The 22,656-nt window shown below is 27.1% G+C and overlaps 1 protein-coding gene across 1 annotated transcript in view; it reads right to left on the reverse strand.

Moving 5' to 3' along the window:
* Positions 1-13,482: 13,482 nt before the first annotated feature.
* Positions 13,483-22,656, reverse strand: part of LOC111625996 — a 111,669-nt gene continuing 102,495 nt past the window's right edge. The window contains exons 16-17 of the mRNA XM_023369301.1: positions 16,528-16,664; positions 13,483-13,834 (exon numbers count right to left, since the gene is read on the reverse strand). Coding sequence (XP_023225069.1) covers positions 13,588-13,834; positions 16,528-16,664 — 384 coding nt within the window. The 3' untranslated portion in view covers positions 13,483-13,587. The remainder of the gene's footprint in view (positions 13,835-16,527; positions 16,665-22,656) is intronic.

Below are 22,656 nucleotides of genomic sequence, written 5' to 3' on the forward strand. Positions count from 1 at the left end.
AGTAAGGGAGCTGGATTTAAATCCTCTGCCATAGTAACGAAACTAGGACATCGAGTGACTATCGTATCGCGAGAGAATTGAGGCGGAGCCGAAAAGAAAGAAGCAATCTCTGCACCTGTTAGGCACAGGCTATCCTTATACCTGACGAAGACGGACGGGTGAACTTTGCACTTGCCGTCACAAAAAAGCTATCCTTGTAGCTGCCGGCCACGGGAGAGACGATCCTTGCACTGACCGAGTGCGGAGAGGCGATCCAAGAACAAAGCAATTGCCATCGATTGCTTTGTTCTTGTGTTTTGTTCGTTTTTTTCGCGTCTATTTTCCGTTAGACACGTTCAGTCGCATCAGAGAGCAAGGACATTCTCACTGTAATTTCTCTGTATATCGAAAACGAAGTCATGGATTTCTATTTTTTACATTTAAATGGATCTTCATTACAATTTTTGATTCCTCGTCTCAATTAATGCAAAATGGCAAAGTTTATTCAAAATCGATCGAACAGATTTTGAGAACGAACACAAATCTGTAAGCCACAAAGAAGAGACTTCGCTAAAGCTCCGCCTCAATTATACTGAGACCATAAAATCGATATTCTGATAGAAAATACGTCTTTTCTTCAATTCAGTTTATATAGAAGCATTTTGCATGGAGATCATTATCTCCATAATTATTTAAATTTTAATTTATCATCAGATACGGACAGAACATTTCAAAATCCTGATGATGGTATACAGATTAGTAATAAAATCTTTCCCTATAACCTATACAATTTGTAGATGACTAGTTTTATTAACTCCTGCGAGAGTATCCTCTTACACAGAGAAAAGACTTCTCTCAATACTCGTTTAAAATCAAATATTTTATTAATTAATCATGAAAAATCGAAAATTATAATATTTCAAAAAATATCAAAATTTCAAACGATAAAATAAAATGTTGTAGAGAAAAATCAAACTTTAAGTTTGATTTCTTTACAATATTCACGATATTTTTTCTATAATATTAACTTACAATAGAAATAAAATACTCGGGAGTATCAATTTGCTGGAACGATGTTTTTAATTGATGAGGTTTAAAGCTAACAAATAAAGTAAATGCCTTAATTGAAAGTCTAATTTTTATGTAATAAAATGAAAATTTAAAACTGATTAACTCTTTAATTAACTGGTCAATATATTATGCCAGTCCAATTTAGGCTCTTGGATCATATTTACAAATTTTAAGAAATTTCATTTTCATTATCTGAGTCACGACAGAAACAAAGACGAGACATTTTAATAACATCCTTTAAAGTAATTTTTTTTAACCTTGAAGCCGCCCGTTTTTGCTTCTTTTTATTTTCTACTTCTTTAATACAATTTGAATTAAATTTCTTATTGTCTTAACGTGTTTCCTACTCTCTAAACTATCTAATACATAAAAATGTATATATACAGTAGTATACGTTTTCCCCATACACTCCTAAAAACCTGTTATTTGATACATTAAAAGCGTACGAAGATAAACCTCACGCACTGCTTTACATAAGGCTGGCGCTTACAACGAATCTGAAACATGTCTCTAGATTTCTAATTAGTACACTCGAAGTTGCAAATCCAAAGAAATTAAAAACTTCAATTATTTCGAGTGTTGTCCAACCCATCAAATTGTTGAGACTCGGGTTGCGAAGACATTTGAGTCTCACTAGGTCCAAGACGATCCTAATTATTGGTGACGTGCAAAAAACGTTCAATCTCTGGGATAAATCAACGAATCAAAACAGGACCCGACGAAAAAAAAAAGGTTCAATAAGAACTGCAATCGGGCATCTTGATGTCGGGAAATCGCTCCCAAAAAGACTGTAGATTACTTGTACTTTAGCATCATTCAGGCGTCTCACCTTGCGAGATTCTACCGCTATCCATTCAATCAATCCATCACTATTTTACACATGCTCCATGGAAATTATCATATCGTAGTGCAAATGGAATTAATAACGAGATTAAATCAAGTATTATTACATTCAAAAACTATACAATTTGAATAATTAAATCTGCTCTTCCTTTTCAATTATGAAAACTTATCAAATTGTTTAAAAAATGCAGTATGTTGCGTGATATACCGTTTATCCAGTTATTTGTCATGTATAAAGATTATACAATAAAGTCACACTTAAATATTATTTCGAAATTTTTGGAATATTCCAACCTACATTAATAATCTTACATCAAACAGATTAGATATGCGGAGTCAAAAGTAAAAATAAAATAAGAAATAGTTACGTAAAATGTAAGAGGAAGTGGCCGTATTTCAGGAAAAGACACAGAGTCGTATTAGAAATATCAAGAGAATATCAGAAAATGCTCTAGTAGGGGTAACTGAAAGTCTAAAATCTAATGCTAAATGTTTAAAAGGGAAACAAGACATTGTACTGTACAAAACAATAAAAAAAAATTTAAAAAATACCATGGAATATGAAAGAAGTGCTGACTGCGAATAGAAAACAGCTTTAACGAACAAAAATTAATTATTGTGACCTCGTCAAAATGCCAGGCTATAATCTTGTTCTCGATCTCAAATTAGTAGTGTCTCGCTCCTGTATATCATACTTTTCCTGTTAACAACAATCATGCCGGTCATCCATGTAACTCTTCTGAAGAAATTTTTGGATTGAAATCATATGACTTCCGATATAGGCCGGATGTTAGTATATAGTTAATCGGGCCTCCTGCCTACAAGCTTTTTATTTCTGGTCTCGACTTTCATAGTTCTCGAGACAGACAGAGAATTTATAGGGTCAACAATTTTTTCAAATTGCAGCCCAAAAATGTCGAGATGCATTCATTACCTCAATGGTGCAATCAGGGGAGAGGCAAAGAGCGAATGCTCCCCTAAAGAAAATGTAAAAAACTAAAGCATTACCATTTTTTCAGTTCTTGAAATTTGACAAAGTGATCAACATAACGGCCAAGAACAAAGGAAGATTGGAAATAGCATTTAAAAAAGTAATTGATTTTATTATAAATTTGATAATAAAAAAGCCAGTAAAAATTTTGCCCCTATTTGTAGTTTCTGGTTAGGCCAAGATTGACCCTGAACATGAAAGGGAAAATACCATATTACATAAAATAATAATAAATTCCGATGAAAAACATTTGAATAAATATATTTTTCGAGTTTTCGTTAATAAAATATTAAGTATTCCATTAAATTAAGTAAATAATTTATTAAATTTATCAATCAAAAATTTAAATTTATTAGTTAAAACTAATCAAATAAATGTCTTTGCTTTATTGAAATTCTGGTTGTTTCTCTTCTTTATTTCTGGTTTCTTAATCAATAGATTGAATTGCACTGAATTGAAATTAAACTAATATATTTTCCTGGTTGTACAGTTTAATCTTCAAAAAATTGATCATATATATATACAGTAAAACCTGTCTATGGCGACCACCCACGGTTCCTTCAAAAAGTGGTCTTTTAGGCAGGTGGTCGTCCAATACAGGTGGTGCCGTAATATCGTATTTCCGTACGTATTTTGCGCACTTTTTAGTCATTTCTACTAAGCAAAAGTCAAGGTGAGCAAAAATAAATGAATTTTTTCAACGATAGGGCTATATTGGTATTGTATTTTATTCTTATCGGATAACCCGATTTACGTGAGTCGTCATGATATTATAAAACAGATTTAATACCAATAAAACAGATTTAATACCAATATTTTAAAGATTAATACAATACTCGCATTTTCTCGATTATAATGCACACTTTCTTTTTTCCGACTTAATTAATTCGACTTGGTTCTTTTCGTTCGCTCCTCAGTTACGTGTATTACGTCATCAATATACAAGCGCGTCCTATCTCTCCATCACTTTGGTTTTCGTTAGTTTAATCTTATTTTAACTTTAAAAATACTGTATTTTTTTAATATTTAATATTTTCTTAATTAATTAAGTACAATAAGAAAAATTATTAATTAATAATAAAACGATTTTATTATTTTTTCTCATTATACGATTTCATTACAATCGCGGAATCGAAAAAGGAAGTAAAACTGATTTTTGCATTAATGCGTTTATTGTTTTTTGAATATTTTGCCTGCGAAAATTACTTGGATATTATTTTTCTAAAAATATCGTGGAAATAAGGTAGGTTGATACAGAAACTATTTATCGCACGTGTACTGTATATGAGCTTCAAAATAAATAAATAAAAATAGATTTTATCAAACGATGAGATCAGCCGATTAATTGTATCGTGTACAATATTTTACACCCCCAAGGAAAATACTGTAGGTCTAGGGTAAAATAAATTTTGTTTTCCCACAGTTAAACTTCGCCGCTAATTGCTGTTGTGATAACTTTAATACGATCTTCTAACGACAGCACTTTGCATTTCGGACATTTTCCAACAAACTGAAATGAATTTCCTTTGTTGCTAGACTAATTTATTAACATCTGCACCTAATTTCGAGGGTGAGAGAAGTGCCCGGGATGGGTTCGAACGAGAGTTTAGACTAATTCATTATATTAGGAGGTGGAAACATTGTTGAGATGGGTTCTTACAATAGTTTAGACCAGATACATTCGCGAAAGTGGTCGCTTATTACAGGTATTGTATGATGTTTCGGACCAAAAAATCGATGCCCGCGGTCGCGTTACACAGGTGGTCGTTTAATACAGGTAACTTATACGAAGACTCTATGGATAAACTATTCCGTGCCAGAAATTTTTGCCCTTTTTGGCAGGTGCCCGTCGAATGCAGGTGGTCGCCTAAGCAGTTTTCACTGTATATGAAAAAATAAAATATTCTAATGCACGTAAAAATCGCATTATATTATGTCATAATATTACTTATAAATTATACTTTTAAAATATACATAATTAAAAATAATTATAGTAAGGCTCATTATAATTATTTTAATAAAATTAACGGATTTAGAAGAAATTTTTTAAATTATATACTGCATTTAATACAGTAGAATCGCGTTCTAACGAATTTTTAGATTTTCTTCGACCCAGCTTCCAATAGGAAACAAAATTTTCCAGTTGTAGGAACACACCTTATTTATTCTAATAAACAGCTCAAGTGTAAGCCGAAAAAAGCAATACACAGTTCACTCTAATAGTAAGTGCGCTGTTAATTGGAGATATTGGAGAAAGATAAGGCTTATTTTAAACTAAAAAAACTGCACATCCAATTCAGCATTGTTACTCATATCATATTTTGAAATAAAATATGAATGTGTTGAATGTTTCATTGTGTTCAAATAATAATAACGGAATAAATGTGATAAGTTTTTCACTTTAACAGTCTCCGTTTTTATAAACAGAGCAGTTAAAGCTAAAACAGTTAAAGACAGCATGCTATTTATCAGAATAAATACCGGATTTATAACGAACTTCAGTTTAACTTTTTTTTTTTGTCAGTCCTGCTATATAGAATTCCTACAATTTTCAATTAACTATAACAATTTCGTTACGACTTCTCTCCTCTACATCGTTTTTCAATTTGTTAAACGATTATAGGATACCGAAGAGGGGTGAGCTCGGAACTAACGAGTTGCAAGCGTACTAAACTGAACAACAACCACAAGTCACAGACACAGGTATAGTGACGGTCATTTACGATTCTTAATTTTATAAATTATTCTTGTATAGGATACCTAAGTGTAGGAAGAATGTGATTCAGAGCGTAAATACCGTATTTTACATCTTATAAGACGCAACTTTTGTCTATAAACCAGGCTCAAAAAATCGCCCTGCGTGTTATATGTGAAGCTGTGATCTCATATGCTATTGAAAGCCGTTTGGGAAATTCATTAGGTTACAGGTAACCTCTACCTAACCCAACTCTAATTGATATGTTGAATAAAAATATTATTATTATAAATTTTAATCGCGGTATTTAAAAAAGGAATTATTGTAACATTAAAGTCAAATAACGTGAGACGATTATCGATCGATCGTTTGTCATACGCAACCCTCTTCAAAGTCAAGCTTTAATCTCTTCTTAACACTTATACGTGTGCTGTTTACCCTGTCACAGTTGTCTTATTATGCTGGAAGGCTTAAATAAAATAAATACTTCTTCCCTAAATTTTCTGTGAAATCGGGGTGCGCCTTATATACCGTAAAATACAGTAAAGTGACATTTTCAGAACTAAGTATAAAAAAACAATAGTGACGGATATTATAGTTTTATGCTCTTAATATATGAACTTTCGTTTTGGACCGAAAGTCACGTCATTTCAATTCAAATGTTCTCATGAATGCAATTAAATAGATGACTGTCATGACACAGGAAAGTATGATGTACAGGGGCAATATACTACTAAAATATAGAGCATTGATGAAAAATTGCACCCTGGCATTGCGTCAATGTCACAAATAATTGCTCGTTACATGTAAAATTTAAAAATAAATAAATAAAAATTAACAATTTATCGTGCAATTTTCCCAATGTAAGCAAAGTTTCACTATACTCTAACTTTGCCAGTGACGGTAGCAACAACATATCTTTAATGATTCGTAATTTACTATTTGCGAAATTCAATGTATCAGATACGTTTAAATTATCCATCTGTAACTGTAATTGAAGCGAAAGAAGCCGAAAAACTAAATACAACAGAGTTAATTAAGTTTTGCGGCTGTAAGTAGTAGAAAGTTAGATTTAAAATTTTAATTTGTTGTACGTAGGACGTATATCACATTTCCTCGATTAAACCCCGTGAATCAAATAAACCTGGGGAGTAAAGGTACTGCTAAAAATATCTCTCGGTATCAAAATAAACTCAGAGTTGAAAACAGTGGGAAACATGTTGAAGTATTGTATAGGGTAATGTAGTTTAACTAAAATTCTATTTCTTCAAACTATTTAGAATAGGACAACACTTTCTATTCTAAGGTTCACAGAAACATTTTTGAAATGAAATTATAAACATTGTGGAATATTGAGCGCGAGAAAGTCTCAATCGAGTTCATAAGTCGAGAGCTTAACCGAAACGCAATTCGATTGGATCCCGATTCCTACGACATCGAAACAAACGCGAACAACGAAATAATAATTACCGTTTTCCTAGTTAACCCGATTCGGTTATTTCAAAATGTTGTAGCCGTAACGGCGTACCTATAAATATAGTCAAATTTGTTTACAACAAAAGACATGCATTTAATATATATTATAGGCAGTTATAACTATAATAATAGTATATACAAGGTGTGACAATTTAATTCCAGGAATGGCCCGTGACTACTACAGGTATCTCTCGTATAACACGATAGTTACGTCCCGAAAAAGTACAGTGTTAAGCGAATCTGTGTTATACGAAACAAAGGACTAATAGAAAACATGGCGTTAGGTTCCAAAAGTTAACAAAAGTATACCCTTATTAACGAAAAATGATGTCTATTAAAGCAATTAATAATTAACTATCAATCACAATTAAAAGTTCCATATTACACGTTAATATTAATTTTTGTAAAAAGAAAACGCCCTCGTTTAACTAAGCATTGTATGTAATCTCACTTGTCAGCTTTTTTGTTGATTTGACACATCAATATTCTCATTTTTTTTAATTTTATCAATTTTTTTTACGGATGGCAAAACAAAATCAATCTTATTCATCGAAAATTTGTCCTAGATGTTCGCGTTTGTTCAGTCGAGTACCGAGCGATTTTTTTCAGATTGTGTTCGAATACCGAATCGTTCGAGTTAGGAACAGTTCGAATACCGCCGTATTTCGTTAGCCATTTTTATGATTGATTACTTACCTACGGTTAAAAAAAAGTTTAACAATTACCTAAACATGTTCAATCTTCATATATAGTAAAGTTTATTTGATCTATAAAAATAAAACACAGTGACAGTCTTAAGGGCTAAAGCAACGACAATGATAACCAATTCATAGGAAAGCTAGGACAAGGAAGAAAAAAATTCCGCTATCAGTTTTCATTAAAGTAAACCTGATGAAAGGATCAAAACAAAATGAAAATTTCAATATTCTAAAATCCGTGGGCAAATTTGAGACAATACTAATTAATATGTATATATATAACGGAGTTTGCACTTAAGTTATGAAATTTTCTACAAGGTATATCCCCAATTTTCCAACAGTATTCCGGAAAATGAGTTCCAGGTTTGCTTCCAGAGTGGGAACGCAGTGTATAGATACACAATGAGTGTTTATTGGTTTTATCAACTCGGGTTGATCATGGGTTCGCACATCATCAAGGGGCTGACCACATGGAGTTTTCCGTGTTTCCTTCACGTTAATAAAACCTAAATAGGGATCAATTCCCAAAAGGTACTCCCGGGAGACATCCCCCTCAGTAGACCGCCCACGTGTCACATTGTCGTGTACAAATAAACTAAACCAAACAATTTGATAAACTTGTGTTTTGTCACAACTAAATTAAACTTTCTGCAGAGTTCTTCAGAATGTTGTTCTTCGTAATTTATGAGCTGGATTTTAGACATAAAACTTCAAGAACAATGAACAACACGCTATCTCTATTCTGAATTACGTTAATATAACAACTGATACCGTAAAGTTGCACTATACGACTGCGATTTTTTGTTTTAAGCTACGCCTTAACGGTAAGGCTAAAAACAGAACATCGGTGGAGTTATTAGGCACGTTGATTCTGCAGATTAATTATCCTTGCTTCCCTCTTAAGCAGTTTTTTTTTTTCTTTTGCGGACTTAAAATTGGTTTCCGTGTTCGCGTTAAGCAGTTTCCGGCTTATACAGACGAAATTACGTTAACTTGTATATTCATGATACGGGACTAGAAAAAAAAAATTCGTTATAAGGTCTTAGTCTTATTGAAAGTCAGGTTTAAACTGTTTTCACTGTAAATGAAACTAATTTAATACAAAAATGTAAAACAATATAATGTGGCTATCATCAATATGAGTCAAACATTTTTTTAATTTTTAATTAAGAAAAGCTATATAAAAGATTAGAACATTAGTAGTTGCAACTAATATCTGTAAACAAAACACAATCAGTCTAATAAAATGTATTTTAAACATATGACTTCAATCATAATTAATTTTATAAATTGCAACATCAAAAATCTATTATTTTATTCAAGTTTTCAATTCATATAATCTTAAAACATTTTCAGAACAACGAGAAAACTACTTGAAAGACGTAATGGATACACTATATATCGCTATTGTGAAACTCAAGAAATCCTCAGTCTTGTTGTAACAAATATTCAATCCAGAACGAATAAGAAACGAATATAAAAGAAGTACACATCTTGAACAAAGGATTTAATGAGAAAGAAAAGCTGGCAAGAGACCATTAGGAAATCCGATAATTTTTAATAATAATTAAGATATAAAATGTAAGTAATATCAATAGCTTAAAAGGAGTAATTTTGTTGAATGTTGTTAAAAAAATCTCCATTTAAAAAACATTGACACTAACTGAAAGTAAAATTGTGTGTGTGGTGCCATCTGTTACAAGATTTTATATTTCAATATAATAATATAAAAATGCAAAAAGGCTTAATTTTGAAGATAGCGATGAGTTATATTTAAAAAAAGAAAAAAAAACGTAAATGCCAATAACGAATAAAATTTTAAATCCAATCTCACTCCAGATGACAGGATCCCCACTATCTCCCATCCTCTAGTTCAGTAACCGAAAATTTTATAGCATCTGTGCCCCTTATGTACAAATTACCATGCCAAATTTCGTTTCTTAATATTTAGCGGATGCTGAGATATTAAAGGAAATAGATGTTAACACATTTTCCCTTTGACTTTTTGGATTCAAGAGATCTCAAAACGTCTGGAAAAGTAAAAATACTGTAGATTTTTTAGAACCTTTAATTATTTTCAAAAATGAAAATGGAATCCGTTTGTATCAAACTAGTTAAGGGTAAAAAAAAACCTCAAAAGGAAGAAAACTAAAACAAAAGCTTCCAAAGTAGCAAGTGTAAGAAAAGAAAGAGTTTCGAAGAGGAAGAAATATGTACAGAAAAGAAAGATGTATTAAATCAAGTACATTATGGATTTAAATAGAAACTTTTTGCCAAATTGCTTATTTTCTGCAAATCAGCCGTCCATATTTGTTAATTGTAGAATTAAAGAAAAACTGTATTAAGTAGTTTTTAATTCAAGTTAGATTGTTCTGTATTCCAGAAATCAAAAGAATTTCTAAAATCTGTTTCACATTACAATCAATTGTAAGATGAAAATAAGGTAAAACAGAACCTATAAACATTACTCAATAAAATACAATATTTGACTTTGGCCATAATTAAGCAGATTTTTAATTATTCTAATACGAGTGTGCCGAGCTTTGCTTATTTTAAAATCATTTTAAATTTGCTGCATCAATTAGCATATAATTCTTTTAAAAAAATATATGTAAGAAAAACTATTCTTTTAGAATTTCAGTCATTTTCAGAAATTAATGATTTTTAATTTCAAGAAATTTTATCTATATACTAGATAGAGGTTGGTTGGTTGTAATTAAATACAGAACAAACTGCCCAAAATACTGCCAATTTTTAAGAATCCTACATTGCAGATGAGAATAGAAACAAAATAAAACAAGTTTCCTTAAAATAGGGAGACAGATTACAGTTATCGCAGTATATATAATCTATGTTTATTTGTTTATATATTAAAAGTAAGATGCTCGATCATCGTCACACACAAATAACGTGAATTTAAAAATTTTATAACTTATACAAATTGAACATTTCAAACAATGTTTTCAAAAACCATTTAAATTTTCAATTGATTTGATTTTGGTTTCAGTAATTATTATTGTATTATTTTTAGTTTTAATTAATTTTTAGGTTTAATTTATTTAGCATTAATTTAGTTTTTATAATTATTTTTAATAATTTTTTATTTAATTTTGCCTGCATTTTTCGAACCCTTAATTACAATTTTTTAAATTAATTGCAACTTTTGTTTTTATTTGCCACATAGTCATAGAAATTGTTTTAGTGTTGTTTCACATAAAAGATAAAACATTAAAATAAAATGTAAATTTGATTTAGTAATTTCATTAATTTTTGTTTTATAAATTTGACTGCCTGCTTTTTAAAAATGTTTTTAAATTTTAATTATAAGTGAGTTAATATTGAACTATAGGGGTAGCCCTATAGTTCAATATTAACTCACTTAATTAAAATTTAAACTATATTGAACTATAGGGGTAGCCCTATAGTTCAATATTAACTCACTTATAATTATACTTAAATCGTCCAACGGGTTATATAAAGATACATGTGTAAAACATATACAAAATATAAGAACAAATAATAATAGCATACGCTTTCGGAGGGGGTTCATAGTGTCATTCAGTGTATATTTCAAAAAAAGCTCTCAATGCCATGGGTTAAGGCATCGGCTCTCACCTTATTCCCTAGAACCAAGGTTCAAGTCAGAGATGATCAAAGATTTATTTCAAAAGGGAAATCTATAAAACGAGATATACAGAGGCTTTACCCATCTACAAAACGCTACTATTACCTATTACGGTATCTTCTATTCTTTATAAATTATTAGTAGTAAGTGACCCAATGGGTCATGGGTGGTCTAATAAATATTTTAAATTGTTCAATAAAAAAGCAGTACAAAGAATAGTTTGTTATTATTTTAGACAGAGTTTTAGTACTATACTAGAAGTATAGAGAATACTAGGAATAGGGGACTTGACATAGCATTCCGTGTCAAGTGGCTACTTGAAAATTTTAAGACTAATCATTGCAAGAATCTTGGCCATATCTTTCACAGCTGAATGGTCAAGCAGATAATGAAAGACAACTGCTCTGAGGAATCTAGGATTGAATGACTGAATCTGGAAGGTCAAAAAACCCTGAGAATTTTTCGGGGGTGATCCATTCCAGATACATACTGCCAATTCTTCACCATCCAGCTGTCTCATTTTGGGCCTCACCAACCCAAATGGACTTGCTAAAAAAAGGTGTCCACAGAGAGGAAAGAGTTTAAAAAAATCATTAAAAGAAAAAGTAACAATAGGGTTGTCTGAATATAGATGAGAAAGAAAAAGGTATTTTATAGAAATAGTAGCTAATTATAAGGAGAATTTTTCACAACATTAGTAATATCATTTTTAAACTGTCTTTTAAATACAAAATTTTCTTGTTGGGCTGAAATTTTAAAAAATTGTAGACCTATAAATTCCCACTGTAGCCAGTCTATCTGTCCTTCCTTAATCTTGAGAACGGAGTTAGATAGATGAAAGTCAAGACCAGATATGGAAAGCTTGATAACAGTAGACCCCGATTAACTATATACGAACTTCCTGTTTTCACAGAAAGTGACGTTATTTTAATTCAAAAATTTGCCTCTGAAAGGAGTTAGATAACAGCACAACTATTGCTAACAGGAAAAGTATGATGTACAGGGGCAAAACACTACTAATTTGATGTGGTGAGATATATTTGAAATTAAATAAATTAAAACTATGATTAACTCCAACGTTGTGAAGATGCCACAATAAATAATTGTTTGTTTTAATTATTTTACAAATATATGTTAAATATAAACGAGTAGATTAATAACTAACAAAAGATTAGCAATTCAATTCATATTTATCTAAATGATAATCCTTTATTCCCAATTCTGACATTACAATAAGTATGATAATGATAGGAAAGATAACAAGCTACTTACGATAGTAAAAAATCGTATGGTCCTCATCGCGATAACTTCATTTTATGTGAATAAATATTATTATAGATGCTATTTAAAATTGATATAAAACAAAATGCAGCCTTCTACTTGGGACATAATAATTGCAATTTATTGCTCATTTATAATCAAAAAAATTAATTTGTGTAAATTTAATACATTTTTGTGTGTGCACACAATACTTCCACATTTAAACATCAAAAATTGTTAGCATCTTGGAAGAATATTTCTATAGCACCACTTAGAAGCTATTTTCTAAATTGAACTATCTGACTAGGAATCATTTTGAATGTTCCTATAAATCTTAGGCACTATAATGCTTTTCCAAAAATCATTTTTTTTTCTTAAACATTGTCTTTCAAATGGAAAATTTCTTGGAAATTCTTTACATAATTTCTTTTAAAGACTAAATTTATAAAGGAATATAAAAAACTTTGCATTAGTAGAGTTTAAATATGGATACATATATTTAAAGCTTGTTAGCCTTAATAAAAAACATTTGTATTATTTATATTTTACATAGAAAATATTTTTTTCTTTTATAATAGTGCAAATATGGAAAAAATGTGACAAATAAAATGTTGACAAGACTTCGGTGAGAATAGCAGCACAGAATGGTTTGAAAAATCATACCACTCTAATGTATAATTTGTATAATAATAATAATTATTATAATAATAAGGTATAATATATTTTTGTGTACATCACTGCTTAAATAGTTTTTAACAGCAATTATTATAAAAAAAATAAAAATATATAAACTTGGCATACTTANTAAAATATACATAATATTCCATGTAGCTATGTACAAGCTGTAATTAAATCTCTTGTGCATATAAATACAGTATGTTATCAACAGGAAAAGATTTTTTTTTGTTCAAAAATTAATTTTACAAGAATATTTCACTTCAATAATATTTCAAGCTACAACTTGCTGATCAAAAGTTCCTTGTAAAATTGACTTTGTTTCTCCATTTGTGTATTCGGAAGGATCACCATTTTGACTCAGATCTCTTAGGACTGGAGTATTGGAACGACTACGATTCCATTTTTCTTTGTGTTGTTCTCGGCCAAAACCCTCATCGTAATTTCCCCTAGATATGAATAGTTGCTTAAAATGAGGAGTGCAATAAAGCTTACCACCACTTGTTGTGTAGTTCTCTAACCTATATAAAATAAATATGAAATTATTCCCAATATACAGGAAATATGATTTTTTATTTATGTAGAAAAACTAATATACTGTATTTTGAAAATATTTATTAATGTAACTGTTTAAAAATCATAAGATTTAATCAGTCATAATTTTTTAAAAATTTATAGTATAATATTACTTAACTGCTTACATTTCAATATACAGTATTACACTACTATCTGATGTTATTAACTATAATAGCTAATTTTTCAGTATTAAAGTTAATAATTTTTTGATTTTGTCTGTTAAGAAAGTTAAGAACTATGATTTTTGTAATTAATCAAATATTTTTGAGAACGTTTTTTACAAACAAAAACGTAATAAACTACTTAGATAACCACTATTAATAACCATAGTACTTTTATTCTTATAAACTTTCACTGCACCTTATAGTGCAGCAAAAGATTATTTTGCCAATATTTTCCATCATCTTAATCAACCTTCCTTAGGCATTCATTCATTTTTGAATTGTAAATTCCCTGAAGTTCAATTAATAAAACCAAAAACCACAATTATAATAGATATTGTAATATTTGACCCAGAACAGCACAACTTCATATAATAAAATTATGGATTTTAAATGAATGAATTTATAAATTAATTTAAATATATATAGAAATTAATTTTAAATATCAACTCGAATATTTAAATCGTTCTTTGTTGAAATTTAACATGTTTATATTATTTTTGATATTTCATATAAATTATCAATGTATATTTTATTCTGTTATTTTTGTTTTCTTCTTTATCATTTTGTTATGATTTATAATCGTGATAATGAAGATATTCAAAAATTGTCAACTTTTTATTAAAAAAAATTTTATTTAAAAGTTTACTTTATTGGAGTCAGTCATTCATTAATATCTTCTAATTATAAAGTAAAATACTTGTGACATTTAAATTTGGAACATTATCCTAATGTAGCAGTTAAAATATATTGATAGAAAATTAGATTAATTAGAAAAATTTTAAATACAAAATTGTTTTTTTTTTTATTTTTTTTTTACATATAAAACCAATTTTGAGTAGATAATTTTACATATTTCTTTGTAATGTAATCTATATAATTGATATTTAAACAATTTCCAGAACTACAGTTATGCAGTAAATTTTTATTATTTATACTGCTGACTGTTTATAATTTTATATAATTTTTTAAAAACATAATATAAAAAATAGTAAAAATATTTTAAAATACAGTAAAAAGGTAAAAGTTGACCTTTTCTGTATTTATTTATTTATATATATAAATATTTCCAATCACCTCCAGAAATTGATACTTAAATATTGTTTGTTCTAACTTAAAGCATGCAACAATTTTTTATTTTTGAATAGAAATTTTGTGATGATATGTATTAAAGAAAATATAGTAAATTATTCATTAGAACCATCTGTTGACAACATTTGAAAATTTACTTGAATTTCATTAAAAAAACTTATGAAGAACCTTTGAACAAGCAGAATCTTAATTCTTAAAAAGCTTTTGATATACTTTCATCTTATCTGTCTTAAATAAAAGATTACATAAACTTAAACTTTATATATAAATATAAAAAGAAACATTCTATAACACAACTACTTATAAATTAACACTGTTTATAAATTAATAAAAATCAGCCATAATAAACTCAATAATTTAATCTACATTATATTAATAGTGGTATTTAGCAGAGATATTATCAAATTAGATGAAATTATCCAATTATCTAATTTAAACTCAATTGAATTAAGACTAAACAACAAAAACAATTGACTATGTAATTATTTCTGAGCTTTTTTTCTTAACTATAATTTAAGATTTCCATTATCTGTACTCTTCTAAAGTAATGATTTTGGTAGTGATCTTTAGAAATATTTTGTTTAAAAAAATTTTATATATTAAAGAAATATTTTCCATCTAAATTTAATTTATGGATATATTCCATTGTTAAGAAAATTAATTTTATTAAAAATATTCTTAACAATGGAATATATCAATCAGTTAATTGATTTAAATATAAGCAAAAATTTTAATTTTTAATGTAATCTGCAAATTTGTTATTTTGATTAAGTAAAAACCAAATTTAATTAATTTACACAATATACTGTATTTATAGAATATATATTTTCAAGACAGAATCTTTAAAAATCTGACAAAGGCTTAATTAGAACAAATGTTTTCAGTCTGATGACTGAAAACATTTGTTCTAATTAAAATTAATTGCTGAAAAAGTGTGTAAAGTGTTCAGTGTCTTTATATACTGTGATAGTTTCAGATTCCACTATTATTGAATCTGAACCAGTTTTGTTCATTTGCTACCATATGCTCTAGCAAAAACAAATAGATTAACATGTATATGTTTTTAAAAAATAAAAGGTATTGAATAATTTGTGAAACTAACATATGTTCATGTACCAAATAACAGTACCAGTTTTTTAAAATATGCATATTTGTTTACAGTCTTTTTTTAACTGACTCAGTCTAAATTTTTCATTAATCTAAATAATCCCATATAATAATTAGTTCAGATTAGCGAGAATGTACTGTATGTTAAATTATTAGTCGTTTATATACATCTCAGTTCAAGTTTAGAAATAAAGTCAAAGAAAAATTGATTTAATTAAATAACAAAAATTTTAAAATCATTTTCTATACTCTTCAAATAAATTGAAAAAAAATTTTACCTCAATATACAACTGCAGTGAGCACATCTGAAACAATTTTTATGAAGTTTTTGTCCGCTAGTTTCCATTTTCTCCATTGGATATAATCTCCTTCCACAGATGTCGCAGACTTCCATACTTGCTGAGGATTGTTCTTGCTAAGAGGAGTAGGGGAATATTTCGAACTAAAAACTTATATTTATCACTCAATAACTTAGAATTAATTAGATAGAATAAAGTTCTTTTTATATAAAATTTTTAATTATAATAATTTATTACTAAAACTTTACTATCTGTAATGAAATGCAAACAAAGGCCAGAAAATTCAACAACTGTCAAAAAAACAACTTAAAAGTTTAATATTTAAACACTTATTACAGTTCCAATTAACTACTTTTATTTTAAATTACATGAAAATTATATTGTCATTAGTTTTATATCATTGAATTTTATTAAAAATATGTTAGTTTAACAATTTTAAAATTGAAACACATGACATTCATTTTAACATAAAATCTAAAATCAAATATTCTTAATATTTAAAATACATAAAGTTCTGTTCAAAAACCTCCATCATTGTCATATTGTGGTTTCAATACAAATGGATGATATATTTTCAAAATTTATATTCTCTATAGTTTTTAAAAAATATTTTTTATAGAAAAAGATATTGTTGGCAACATTATTGGCTGATTATCTTGCAATGACTGTAAATTGGAAATGAATTACCTATCTGATTAACAGAACAAAAACAAATAACTGTTCTTTTCAAGTCTTAATAATAAAAAAAAGTGAGTTAGAGATTCAAGTAAAACTGATATTTCTTGAGTAGGATAAGTAATATGAAATTCAGATGTTTCCAGTTCATTCATCCAATTTTTTTTTAAAGTACTGAAAATTAGTAAATATTTAAATGATTCTTAAGAACAAAGTAAATCAACACATTGTGAGAAGAAAGAGGAAAGAACTGAGAGGAAAAAGTCAATAGAAATCTAGATAGATGCTGCATCAAGTTAATGACTGACCATTCATATTTGTACAAAACTTATTTAGTCATATGTAAATTGATCAGATAAAAATTGTTTAAAATTATTCCTGAGAGAAGTTTATAATTTAAATATTGATATTTCAGTTAGAAACAAAATGTTTTTTCCTTTTTTTACAAAACAAAAAACAACATTAATTTCTATGCTTTCCAAGACAACAATCATTTATGTCAGGAATTGAAATTTAACCAATGTAGAAAATAATGCCAAATTTCAAATAGATCTAGCTTATTTAGTGACAATTATGAAGACCTAAACTGACAAGATTTACTTTTAAGTTTATATATGATAGCTGATAGAAAATAAGATACAATATAACATTGATCATAATTACCAAATTACTGTACCTGAAACTGGATAAGAATCTGCATAGAGGATGACAAGAGGTAAGAACAGTTGTACCACAAAGGTTTATCAATCATTATGGATACTGCACTAAATATAATTTAAGAAATTTCTAATTTGTAACATGTTATGAAATACATTTTGAAAAATTATGATAATATGCTAACAAAATCAAGTAAAGTTAGACAAATGATAATTAGAAATGGTATAAAGAACCAAGAATCATTAAATATTTTCTTACCATGAATCTGTAAAGATCAAATTTGATTTTATCACTTGCCGTAAGCCATTTACATTATAAAAGAAAGCATTGTTAAGAAGCTAAATCTGAAAGTAGTATAGTATATCAAATTTTATAGAGTCAAAAATGTATGATTGAGCATAAATTCTCACAATTCTAAAATTAATGAGATGATGAAAAACAAACATTACATGTGCTTAAAGAAAATCAAAAAGTATAAGTATTGATTACAAACCCTTTTGGTAAATTATCTTGCACACTTTTTCAAAATAGATTAACTATATTTTGACTAAATATGAGAATCCTATCAAAAATTAATTAAAAAAGATACTAGAGGAATTAAAACACAAATTAAAATTTTTGCAACATAGAACACTATTTTACTTAAACAACAAATTAAAATTTCTTGATTGAGATAATATTATGACTAATACTCAAAATTAGTTTATAAAAGTCAGAATTTGGTACACACTAAGTACCTCCTGTTTTTATTCAAATTTTAAATGAAGACTTGACTTATAGTTGCCAACTATTCTGCTTTTGAGTACAGTTTAATTTACAAAGGATTAGAATCAAAAAAGATAATGGGGAAGAGAAGATGATTCTTAACAAAATGAAAAAAAAGATAATGTGTTAAATCAGGGACAATCTCAGATTATTATTTCTTAAACTAATCAAAATTATAAGTCAAATGATTTAAAGATCTACCAAATTTTAATTATTATATTAAGAGAATGAAAGATAGATGTATTCTTACTTTAGTGTCTTTTTTATTGAGTTATGGAGACTAAACAAATATATATTTGGCAACAATTGATATCAATTTAAAAACAAAAATTAAATTTTATTTCAAATGGCTTTTGATAAATGTAAAAAAAAGTGTGGCAGAGAAAAATATATCTAACTAAAAAGATATTTTAACATTAATCTTAATTCACACAACAAAACTTTATTTTTTCTTTTACTAGAATTACAAATATGTAAACAATAATGTTGTTTCAATAAAAAACTTCAACAATGTCATTAGAAAATTGATTTCATATTGATAGTTAGACACTTGGATCAATTTTTTTTTTATAACAAAAAGAATTGAAATAAAGTTTCATTAATATTGTTTAAGTATATCAACGTCAACTATAAACTTGGATTGAATTTCATTATTTGAAAATACTCAATGTTTATGAATTTCAATGTAATGTATCAATGTTTAATAACCAACCCAATTTCAAACAATTAAGAATTACAAAGTCAGTTATACAACTTCTCATTCAAGAAAAATTGACTTCCATTATTGAATGGTTGACAATTGCTAATAAATATATATCTAAACATTGATTAAAATGCTATATAATCATTTATACAATAATAATTGATGTTGGACTGTGCAAGACAACAGAACCATTCACATCAGAATGTTTTCTCTATGTAACTAAACTGATTCACATTACAAGAACATATTGTTTCTTAGAATATTGTAATCATCTAAAATTGCTAACCACAATAATGCAGTCAATTCATGAAAGATTGAACAGACTATTGATTACAAATTCAAACACTGGACGATGAAATATTACTAAGGTATTAAATGGTAATATTTCTAAACACGCACGCACACACATACTAAAAAGGACAGATGGAATAATAAGTAGTTTGTATTTTTAAAAACAATTTCACATATATGCAATTCATTTTTAAATTTTATATTATGATAAATTAAGTATTTGGAGATTTAAAAAAAAAAACATATTAAATAGATCACAATAGATAATTTGTAAAAAGTTTTAATAAAAAAAATTTGCCAATTAGTACATTTTAATTTTCCTTACAGACTAAAGGCAATTGGCACACCAGTTTTGTTCGCTATATTCTTTTTCCAATAAACAGCATTTTAATTTACATCAGGCATGCAAAAAAACATTTAAATTTCAAAAAGCACCTTTTTATTTTTTTTTTTTTTTTAATTTTTTTTTACAGGTTTGTAGTTTGACTAAAGTCCAATAACAATTTTGATTTGGATTCTATACAATGATTTATAAAATTAACCTAAACCCTTGAATACTTCATAAGAGTGCAGTCACTTGGATTGTAGATCAGTTTGTTGTCCATGCCAGTTGCACTTCGGATATGTATTCACACATTCGATGTACTTGACATAATCTTGAATGATGATTACTAAGAAAAGAAAGAGTTTTTGTCAACCCCTAATGTCTTGTGGACGAACTTGTTAGTTTTATTTTCATATCATGCATATATTTTTCATATATAGGCAATTGATGATGTGAAGAATCTTTAAATGGCTTTAAGTTTGCACTTTCATTACATCATATTTTATTAGAGACAAAATGTAACTTATTTCATGCAAAGTTAGAAAACCATTTTTAAATGATTAAAATATACATAATATTCCATGTAGCTATGTACTGTATATTAAAATTACATGCAACTATTTAAAATCATATATTAAGAATCAAATCTTTCAAAAATATTTATAAAATGATTACTGAAATTGACATTATCTAAAAATTTTATTTACAATATCAGACAAACTGCTGTTAGAATCAATTGAAAATTTTAAATATTAATTTATAAATTCATGCAAATTTCATTTAAGCATATCAAATTCAAATTTAATAATTTTATCTAAATAGAAATTAACACATTTGAAAAACCAGAATATTCATATTAAAAATGAACATCAAGATTTATCTTCATTTACTGCTTTATATTAATAAGTAAATATTCTAACCAAACAAATACTTTTTAGTTAAAATTAAAATATAATATAAAGAAATTTATTAAATTTCTTCATATAACAATAAAAATATCAAATTACTATAGTCATTTTAAAAAGTCTATTGTTATTTTAATTCTTTTCAAGTTTTAAAATTAGATATTTTACAAAAATTGTAAAAATTATATATCATAACAGTTCATTTTTAAATATATATATTTTTTTAACTGTATATTTTTCTACTTTGTGCAACATATTCTTTTTGCCCATCTTCAGAATATTCTAGAGGCAATACATATTCATAAGATGACTAAAAGAATTTGTCAGTTACTACTACTGTAATTATATTAACACACCTTTGGGTAAAAAATTATTTAGATATTTTCACTAGCTACTTGTTTTTCCTGTGTTTTAGATAATAATTATCTGATTCTTTTTCAAACCTTTTAGCATGATTAAATTTCAGACATCTATAATTTGTCCAGATGAATATTTACCAATTATTGAAAAATGAAGATAAACCAAGTATAACAATTTGTCATTTGTTAATTTAAAAATTAACTTAAAACTCTAGTTAATAATTTGTTATATAAGTTAAAATTTAAATTAACTTTTCAGAAAACAATGGTGCAAATCTGCTACAAAAGGAGAACTGGTGATCATACTGGTTTCCAAAATTATAATAAAAATATCTCAAACTCATTAATAATACTAAGTAATGTAACAAGGCAATATTCAGTTATTTCAGTAATATGGTATAAATTTAAATTTAATAGATGATTTGTTTCACAACTAGGCATAATCACAGTTACTATAAATTCTTTGAAATGATTGTGAATTTAATAAAAATGAAAATATATCTTATATAAGTTTACATTTATAAAGTAATCTTTAAATTCAAACAATGTATGATAAAGTTGTTTTAAAATTTTATTTTAGTTAAAATTTTAAAAGAATATACATTAAAACATTTTATCAAAGTAATTAATTATTAACAAACAGATAAGATCTTAATTGTTTCAGACTAGTAGCAAATATGCACCATGCATTGTGAAATTTTCATTTACATCTGCTTGAACATTAGATACAAGTATACTATTTGGTAAAATTTTTAAATAGTATTATTTATATTATAGTAATATAGAATTTTTAAATAAGTTTTTAATAATTATCATTATGCAATAAAGTTTTAATTAAGAATATCTTCTTACATAATTACTTTAATTGGTTGTCACTTGTCATTTTACATAAATGATATCAAAGACTAATGTCAATGCTGGCATTTTTTTTAATTAGATAAAATTATCATGAAAAATTTTAATTCATATTTATCAAATATAGTCAATTTGCAAACAAAATATATGCAATATCTGAATATACTTATTTTGATAAAACAAAAAAAATAATGGAAACTGTAATAAAATACAATACACTAAAAAATATATATATAAATTTTGTCTTTTTAGTAATTTAATTACATAAAAATAAATTATGGAAAAGTAATGAAAATAATAATTTTTAAATAAAAACATTTTTGAATATTGTATGTAATTCCACTAATTTAGAAATAAATGATTTGCTATCCATTTAGTCATCTTATTTACCTCCTTATTTGAGTTTGTTTTTATTTAAAAAATTTGAATTTATAATCAGTTTGTCTCCATTTCTAAAAATATTATAATTTGCTATTCATAACTTAAGATTTGGTTAACCTTCTAATTCACAAGTCAGTAATCCTTCATAATTAGCTTAAAGCACTCATCTGAATATACTACTGTTTTAAAATT

This window comes from Centruroides sculpturatus, unplaced genomic scaffold (genome assembly GCF_000671375.1).
Source record: "Centruroides sculpturatus isolate CEXI.00-Female unplaced genomic scaffold, Cexi_2.0 scaffold93, whole genome shotgun sequence".
NCBI lineage: Eukaryota > Metazoa > Arthropoda > Arachnida > Scorpiones > Buthidae > Centruroides > Centruroides sculpturatus.